At 32.9% G+C, this 9,849-nt stretch overlaps 1 protein-coding gene and 1 non-coding gene across 2 annotated transcripts; both read right to left on the bottom strand.

Moving 5' to 3' along the window:
• Positions 1-1,191: 1,191 nt before the first annotated feature.
• LOC112702715 (probable O-methyltransferase 3) lies at positions 1,192-3,680 on the bottom strand. Its single transcript, XM_025753867.2, has 2 exons — positions 2,856-3,680; positions 1,192-2,000 (listed from the first exon to the last, which is right to left on the bottom strand). Exons 1-2 carry the CDS (start codon positions 3,630-3,632, stop codon positions 1,695-1,697), a joined length of 1,083 nt encoding a protein of 360 aa, XP_025609652.1. The 5' UTR covers positions 3,633-3,680; the 3' UTR covers positions 1,192-1,694.
• Positions 3,681-9,149: 5,469 nt separating this feature from the next.
• LOC112704231 (small nucleolar RNA R71) lies at positions 9,150-9,257 on the bottom strand. Its single transcript, XR_003154867.1, has one exon. It is a non-coding gene; the product is annotated as a small nucleolar RNA R71 (small nucleolar RNA).
• Between the last annotated feature and the right edge of the window lie 592 nt (positions 9,258-9,849).

The following is a 9,849-nucleotide window of genomic DNA, read 5'->3' as shown; positions in this document are numbered from 1 at the left end:
ACCAGAATTTTAAGGTGGGAAAACCCCCCAAAAAAGAGACAAAAAATCCACGGAACCTAGTTCAGAAAATCTTCCACTATCAAAATAATGAGTATACAATCAGTCTTCCTAGTAGCACTAAGGCATCTCAACAATCAATAAAATACATCATTAAAACTGATGGAATCAACATAAACCCTCCACAAAGTGGGTATATCAAATCAGACAAAAGAGAAGGCAATACAACTAGCAAGTTATATCCTAATGTTCATCTCTACACCAAGAATAACATACTAAAATTTTATAAGAAATGGAACAAGTTTACCAGTTCAATCGGATAAAAAATGGCTTATCTTTTTTTCCCAATTTTCTCCTTCTCCTTCGTCGATGAAAACTCTCTCCTTTTTCTGTTTACTACTGTTTCAAAAAAATAAGAAACTTCTTTCTCTCTCTTGTTTTTTGTAGCTATATGCCATTTTTTATTATTTGTTTTTAATTTATAGGTCCCATTTAGTTGGGGACCTACTAACAATAGTAGTTGTCTTTGGCAGTGACAATGGTGGTAGAATAGGAGAGAAAGAAGAAGAGACAAAAAGAAAGTGTAACAATAATTATAATAGTTTTAGTGAAATAATAAATAGAATAGAAGGTAAATCTGTGAGAGAGAATAGTAAAAAGGGAGTAGAAAAAGGATAAAAAGTAAATTTATCCTGGGATGGATTTGGAAATATAAAAAAGGATAATTTACAATTTTGTATAATTTTTTAACGTTTAAATAATTTTATTAATTAGATTCCATTTTTTTTAATATAATGGTAGATTTATTAATATTTAAAATATTTGTGGTTAGAAATAATAGGTTTTTCGTACAAAAATTAGTTGAATACTATAATGAAGATTTTATAATTATTTTTATGTAGAAATAGTTTTTTTATCATGATAAATTATAAGATTTAATTTTAATATTTATAAAAATATTATTTTTATTTAAAATGTGACTAAATAAATAAATCATATTTTTAACATAATTATCTTTATAAGATATTTTTAGCATCTTCATTTGAATAAGTGCCTAAAAATTATTCTTTCCAATGAAGAAGCTATAGACAATTGCATATATGACTACTAATATATATTACACTCCACATCAGTCACCTCTTCAAGGCAAATCAACCCTCAAGTGAAAAACAAAAAGATCACGGTCTAGCTAGGTGTAGAAACAGATATCATCAATATAAATTTTATACTATTAAATCATACAAGAATAACTTTATTATTACAAAGTTCAAATCTGTATGTAGCCATCAGTAAACAGACTCCTGGTTCCATCTCGTTCATGCTAACATTTTTGAAAAGGAAAAGTTGCAAATGATTCACATGAACTTTGTCTTATGTGCAAATTGGATTATAGTTCTTTAAATGTACAATTTCACATGTTGAAATTGTCAACGGTATGTATAAAAAGAACAATTCTTCTGATTGCTTCTTTTGAAAATTACCCCTTTCCTAGTGTTTTATTTATTATAGATCATTTATTAATGGAAATTAAGGATAAACTTTGAGGGGAAAAAAACAAAAAGGCCTTTATTTTATAATTGAGAAAACTTTAAGTAATTGAATTTGACATTTCAAAGATTTAGAGTCTAAAAACAACACATAAATCAATGTTTATAATAAAAATCATTTGCAATTTTTTCCTTTTCAAAAATGAGTTATTATGGGTAGACCTCAATAACAGACCTCATACCTAAAACTGGAATTATCTTATAGTCACTGAATCCGGCAGAGAAGAACAACTTGGCCCATTCTTTTTCACTTCTCTCCTTTCCGGCAGCCATAACCAACATGAGCAAGTCAAAGAAGAGTTGTGTTTCCACTAATTCAGGATCTTTCTTCTCATCTTCCTGAACTACCATGTCTATAATGATCAATTTCCCTTCTTTGCCTTTGCTCAAAATTGCTTCATTGCTTTTCTTCAATATGTTAATGCATTCTTTATCATTCCAGTCATGCAAAATCCCCTGATTTATTATTCAATGTACCATTCATTAGAATCAATTTGAGGAAACTAAATAAAATTTTCTTTTTATTCATCTTAATCTTTGCAAAATAAATTTTTGTCTATATTTTTCTTTTTCTTCATACAAGGTTAAAATTCAAGTTTCTGTATTTAATATTGTTTTGATGCTTATAACACAGAAAAAAACGTGATATTAAAAATGTTACATGTACATATAAAAAGAAATTAAATCAGCACTCATAAAATTAAAATACATATTTGATATTAATGAAAAAAATTTATTATGTTATTATTAAAAAAAATTGCTTATTTTGTTATGACATATTTAATTATTTAACAATGTTAGATTTGATTATTCTAGTGTCTCATAATAGAAAAATATATAAAAAAACATATATATATATATATATATATATATATATATATATAATAATAATTAATTTAGTAGCTGATTTTTTTATATTTGTGGAGCATTTTTGAATAACCACTAAAAAATCATTTGACAATATTATACTAACCTTTTAAATTCTTAGTTATATATATGATATTAGGATCAATAATTTTTATTAATATTAATCAATATTTTGGACTAATATTTTATTTTTATATTATTAAAATTTAATATAAAAATATCTTTTGTTGGCCAAGTGTTAGCCGAAATTTTATTAGTCATCTAATATTTCTTATATAATATTGGTGGTGAGGAAAAAAGTTTTTTTTTTCTTGTAATATAAATACTATTATGTAACCTACATATATTTATATAGAGCTCATCAAAAACATAATTAGTCATCTGGCCTGTATAAAACAAAGAGCAACATGCATTTAATATATATATATATATATTTTTTTTTACCTTCATCAAAACAGCATCAGCAGGAGGAATGGCCTCAAACATGTTCCCTCCAACATATTTAAGGTTGTCACTTCCTTCCAAGTCAGCAACAACATGTGGTTGATCAAGCACAGTGCACTCCAACTGTGGGAATGATTTGGCAATGGCCTTTGCAAGAGTTCCATTGCCTCCACCAACATCAACCAATGATTCCAATCCCTCAAACACACCTTTGCACTTCTCAATCACCATTTCGCTAATGAATCTAGCATCACTTGCCATGGCATCATTGATCAAATGATTGAGCCTAGGTTCACGCCCACCATACTCCCATACCATTATCCCATGCTCTGTTTCAAACGGCGTAGGATCTTCATTTTTGTACCATGTTGACAACTTGTTCCATGGATTTGTCAAAATTGGATCAAGCGAGTTAACAAAGAAAGTCCTTATACTTAAGGGGTGTTCCTTAAGTAACAACATAGACGAATCAGTTAGAACATACCCAATTTCGATCTCATTATTGTTATCGGCCACATTTGTCGTTGCGAAGAAGTCAGAATGTGTCAAGATTCTCATCAAGCGAGGGATGAAGGTGGATTTTGAAGGGTGAATTTGCAATGAAGCAATGAGTTGTGAGAGTGACATGGGTCTGCCATGTTTGTGTATGGTTTCAAATATGTCTAAGTCAACGGCACATTTAAGGGATATAGTGTTCACAAAACTATACATATGATTCCATATGTGGCACTGAGCTTTAAGCAGATTGTTAGCTTGCTCTCCACTTTGGAATCCCATAACTCTTTTGGCTTTCAGCTATGTTATCTTGTGGTATGGAATATGGATATACTCTAGTTACACTAAGGGTCCTTTATTTATAAGCATTCCAATTATGATAATTCCACCACTACAACTACAACATTACGTATTAGTTTGAACCTGAAAGCATATAATTATTAGATTAATGTAGAAATTTTTGAATAAGTGGAAGAGTAGAGTTTGGACTTATTGACGTGTTAGATATATAATGAAGAATAGAAGCAATTAGTATTTTTTATAGTACCTACTTGACTATCTGCTTTTAAAGATACAAAGTTTAATTTGAGTTCCAAAAATGCATGTTATGAAACTATTTATATGTTATTTGTATTGCAAATATAAAAAAATTAACAAAAGCTTTCGCCCTGTACATTTTACAAAGTGGCTTTCACTTAAGGAAAGAACCTGTACTTATCATATCCGTAGCATTTTAATCCTTCATGCTTATAATAAAGGAAAAGTATAGGTAGATAATGAAAATATGAAAAAGTATATAGAACCAAGAGGTTATCGGTCAAAAACTAAACAAAATCACATTAATTTATATTAATAATTAATTAATTTTAAATTTTTTAAATTTTAAATTTAAAAATTTTAAAATTAATTAGGTAAACCTAATTAAAACCTATAAAAACCTTCCTCTTCTCTCTCATTAACCTATCCACCTCCAACAATTACACACACAGATCTCTCTCTCTCACCGTCAGGCCCTCCGCCGCATCCGCCGCATCCACCCCGACGCCCACTGCCGGCGCCCGCCACAAAATTGCTATAGCCGTTGACCTCTCCGATGAGAGCGTCCACGCCATCCGCTGGGTGGTCCACCACTAAATGTGGCATAATAAGAACTTGTCCACACTTTCCTTTGATCTTATGATGTAGGAATCCTGGGTCAATTTCTCATTGTTACTTCATTGATTGCACTATTTTATCTTCTCAAAAAACCAGCAACAAAGTCAGAAATGTTTGACACAGAACAGGCTTATTACCACAGCATTTCGTTCCGAAAACCGAATCGAACTTGCCTGTTCAGCCACCATGATCTAGACAAAGCCACCAAAGGTTTTAAAGAAGGACAGAAGCTTATAAGTGGAGCAGCCGAGTCGATTTTCGTCGGAGTTTTGGGCAATGGATCCCACATAGCAGTTTAGAAGCTAAAATGTGAGAATGAGAAGGACATAATCCAAGTTGTATCACAAATTGAGATTCTATCAAACATTGTGCATAGGAACATGGCTTGTGTTCTTGGGATATTAGGTGCCGTTTTGATGATTAAAGAGACCGCAAACTATACACTTGATCTTAGTCATAAGGAGTCCTTGAACAATTATAGAAATATAAAAAAAATATTCATTTAATATGAAAAAACAACATCCTAATACTTAACAAAAGAAATATCCAGTTATATTTTAGCAAAAATAATTAAATATCTATAAAATTTAAAAAAATTATGAAATTCTTAAAGAAATAGAAACATTCACATTTGTAATACAAAAAAATTCGAAAAATATATAAAAGAACATCAATTTAGTATGAAAAAGAAACATTCTAATATTTAGCAGAAGAAACATCCATATATATTAACTCGTAGAGATTTTAGATTCACCCAAAAGTATTTAGCTGATTTTTTGCTAATACCCTTTTGGTTCCCTAACATTGCTCTGAAAATATTAAACAATATGAATAATAGATATATTGGATGTTTAATTCACTAGGTGTGCAAATGGTGATTCTAATATTAAGATTTAGGTGAGTAATTTAGAGATGTAATGTGTTTTACTTGAATTGGACTAATTTTAAGGTCTGTTATTCATGTTGTTTAAGAAAGTCATTGGTTACCTAGCATAACCCTATAATAAAATGTACTTATCAACAAAAGCATTTCTAACTTTAACTATTTTAATTTGTATAAAAAATTAATGACAATACTTTATCAATCTCTTGTAGAAACATATATACATGATAGATTATGATAGATTATTTCAATATAACAGTAACAACACCACTCCAAATTAGAACTAACAACACAATAAAATACATTAAGAATCAATTAAAGAGTAGAGAATAAGAAAATGTATATAACAGCAAAAAAAATAAATAATACCAATTCTCTCCATTCAAGTCAAGAAAGAAACTCCACTCAATTACCAAATCAATTATTATCTTTCACTTATTCTACTCCTCTTTATTTATACCTCTCATTTTATTACGTAACTAACTATGACAATTATTTTTCTTTTGCACACTCTTTTCATACATGGTAGTCCCTTATTTATGTTGGAGCTTTTCTCATTCTTTTGTTTTGGATCTTATTTTGATTACTTGGCCAAATCCCTTCCTCAATCTCAGGTTCTTGGTTTGGGCCTCTATGAAATGGACCATTAATCGTATCAAGTATCAACCACTCTCCTGTCAATAACGATATTATTCTCAAGGTCTACTTCTAGATATAACTTGATTAACTCTGACCAACTGATCCAAGTGGATTCCTCCCACAGTGCACCTTGCCATTCCAACAAAACTTGTATTCTATGTGGCTCTTCTTCCTGTGACAGTACTCAGCTATCAGTAATTGCCGTTGGGGTCAAAAGGGATAGTCATAAGCAGATTGTTTGCTCCAGCAGTGGCTGTGGGGTCACCCTTATATTTTTTCAACATTGAAATGTGGAACACCGAATAAATAGCACTTCCAATCGGAAGTTCCAACTTATAAGCGAATATCGCTATCCGTTGAAAGATCTTGAAGAGCCCATAATACCTCTTTCTTAATTTCAAATTGCCTCGCATCACCACTGAGCCTTGCGGTAAGGTTGCAATTTCAGCAAAATCCAATCACCAATCTTAAATGACTTTTCATGCCTCTGCTAGTTAGATCATTTCTTTATACGTTCTTGAGCACTTTTCAGTTGGTAGTGCAGCTCTAGATCCAGAGCTTCTTTTACCCAAAGCATATCATCTACATCCTCCACTAGGGAAGAGCAACTGACATACTCTGAAATAGTACGAATGACAAACCCATATAATACCTCATAAGGTGATATTTCAATGGTAGAATAAAATAAAGTATTATGATAGTATCCATTCCACATGAGATAAGACGACCACTCTCTACATGAGTATGAGTGAAGACACATATCCATTGTCTAAGGTTCGATTAATGACTTCAATTTACCCATCCGTTTTGAAGGTGATAAGATGTGCTATACAACAATTTAGTACCATAGCTTTCAAATATCTGCTTCTAGAATTGACTGAGAAAAAGGGAATCACAATCAAACACAATTTAAGCGGAAAAGCCATGGTACCTAACTACACTGGTGAGGAACTTTTGTGCTACCACCTTGGCTGTAAATCCAGTTTTCAGCAGAGCAACTCGAGCAATCTTATTGAAACAATTTACCAGTACCATAATAACTATGAAGCCACCAAATTTCGGTAGCTCAGTGATAAAATTCATACTAATTCCCTCCCAGGCTTATTCGTAATCAGTAGTGGCTGCAATAGATCTTGAGGACGTGCTGGAATATATTTTGTGCTCTGGCACTCATCGCAATGGTCAATAAATCTAATGATATCCTTGCGCATACTTGGCCAAAAAATGTCTTGCTCAAACCTTTATAACTCTAAAACACCTCCATGGCTTGCTGTGATGACCGAATGGAATTGGTGTAGTAAAATCTCTCTCAAATCAGCATAATTGGACACCTAAATTTTATCCCGATATATAATAGTAACTCATCTTTGAAACTATAATTAGAAGAAAACTCTTCAATTTGGGCTTTGTCTCTGAATTATTGCATTTCTGCTGCTTCCTGAATAGCTTCCAATAGGGTAGGAATGAAAGCAAATTTAACTGTGGTAAAGCATTGGAATTGAGTTGTTGTTATCTCTTTTCTTGCCGTGACAACTCATCGGCAACTTGATTGAATTTTTCCAGGAGATATTCAATCTTGAATTCATGCCCAAGAAGCTTAGAGAGGTAATGTTGCTGTTCTGAGGTTAAGATCACTTGCGTTTGGAGTTTCTTGAGCCCTTGCTGATCCGAACTGATCACAGATTGCCTGCCCAACAAATATTAACACCATTTCACCACTGCTTGCATCACTGCATACTACTTCTGCACATATGCCAAAGCTTGTGCCAACCTTGCTCCTAGTTTCTTGCTAAAAATGCAATCAGGTGGCTTTCCTATGATAGAACTGCTCCAACCCTTGTGCTCAACACATTTGTCTCTACTACAAAAGGTTTCAAGAAATTTGGCAAGGCAAGAATGGGAGTCTGAGTCATCAGATTTTTCAAATGGTGGAAGGCTTGATCTGCTACTGCTGTCCATTGAAACACATTATTCTTCCTAAGTAACTCAGTTAGAGGAAAAGTAAGTTGAGCATGATTCGTGATGAAGTTTCGGTAATAAACTGTGAGACCTCAGAATCCTCTTAGTTGTTTGACTGATTTAGGTGTTGACCAAGCCATAATTGCTTCAATCTTTGCTGGGTCAACCTTTACTCCCTCACCCAAAATAAAATCATATCTTTTTAAAATGTTTTTCAAATCATATCTTCTCAATCACATCTTTTTAAAACTAATCATATCTTCTTAACCACATCTTTTTCAAAATAGTTTTCAATCAAATCTTTTTGATTTCTAATTTCAAAATCTTTTTCAAAAAAACACTTGATTTCTTTTCCACTTTCATTTTCGAAAATTAATTAGTGTTTTTCAAAAATGTTTTCAAAATCTTTTACTTAATTTTCGAAAATTACTTCCTTTCTTCTCACATCCTTCTATTTATGGACAAACACTATTCCTTAATGCAAAATTCGAACTCCATCTTCTTTGATAAGTTCGAATTTTCTACTTCTGTCTTCTACTTTTCTTCTCCTCTGACACCTAAAGGAATCTCTATATTGTGACATAGAGGATTCCACATTTTCTTGTTCCCTTCTCTTTCTTATGAGCAGGAGCAGAGACAAAGGCATTCTTGTTGAGGCTGATCCTGAACCTGAAAGGACCTTGAAGAGAAAGCTAAGAGAAGCTAAGGCACAATTCTCTATAGAGGACCTAACCGAATTCTTCAAAGAAGAAGAACATATGGCAGCCGAAAACAACAACAATGCCAACAATGCAAGGAAGGTGCTGGGTGACTTTACTGCACCTACTCCCAACTTTTATGGGAGAAGCATCTCTATCCCTGCCATTAGAGCAAACAACTTTGAGCTTAAGTCTCAATTAGTTTCTCTAATGCAACAGAATTGCAAGTTCCATGGACTTCCATTGGAAGATCCTCATCAGTTTTTAGCTGAATTCTTACAAATCTGTGACACTGTCAAGACTAATGGGGTTGACCCTGAAGTCTACAGACTTATGCTATTCCCTTTTGCTGTAAGAGACAGAGCTAGGACATGGTTGGACTCTCAACCTAAAGAAAGCCTGGACTCTTGGGAAAAGCTAGTCAATGCCTTCTTGGCAAAGTTGTTTCCACCTCAAAAATTGAGTAAGCTTAGAGTGGAAGTCCAAACCTTCAGATAGAAGGAAGGAGAATCCCTCTATGAAGCTTGGGAAAGATACAAACAATTAATCAGAAAGTGTCCTTCTGATATGCTTTCTGAATGGAGCATCATAGGTATTTTCTATGATGGTCTCTCTGAACTATCCAAAATGTCTTTGGATAGCTCTGCTGGAGGATCTCTTCATCTGAAGAAGACGCCTACAGAAGCTCAAGAGCTGATTGAAATGGTTGCAAATAACCAATTCATGTATACTTCTGAAAGGAATCCTGTGAACAATGGGACTAGTCAGAAGAAAGGAGTTCTTGAGATTGACACTCTGAATGCCATATTGGCTCAGAGCAAAATATTGACTCAACAGGTCAATATGATTTCTCAAAGTCTGTCTGGAATGCAAAAGGCACCAAGCAGTACTAAGGAAGCTTCATCTGAGGAAGAAGCTTATGATCCTGAGAACCCTTCAATGGAAGAGGTGAATTACATGGGAGAATCCTATGGAAACACCTATAATCCTTCATGGAGAAATCATCCAAATTTCTCATGGAAGGATCAACAGAGACCTTAACAAGGTTTCAACAATAATAATGGTGGAAGAAACAGGTTTAGCAATAGCAAGCCTTTTCCATCATCTTCTCAGCAACAGACAGAGAGTTCTAAGCAGTATACCTCTGACTTAGCAACCATGGTCT

The sequence above is a fragment of the Arachis hypogaea genome, chromosome 7, assembly GCF_003086295.3.
Source record: "Arachis hypogaea cultivar Tifrunner chromosome 7, arahy.Tifrunner.gnm2.J5K5, whole genome shotgun sequence".
NCBI lineage: Eukaryota > Viridiplantae > Streptophyta > Magnoliopsida > Fabales > Fabaceae > Arachis > Arachis hypogaea.
Note: the sequence above shows the minus strand (reverse complement) of the source record. Positions and strands in the feature narration are given on the sequence as shown.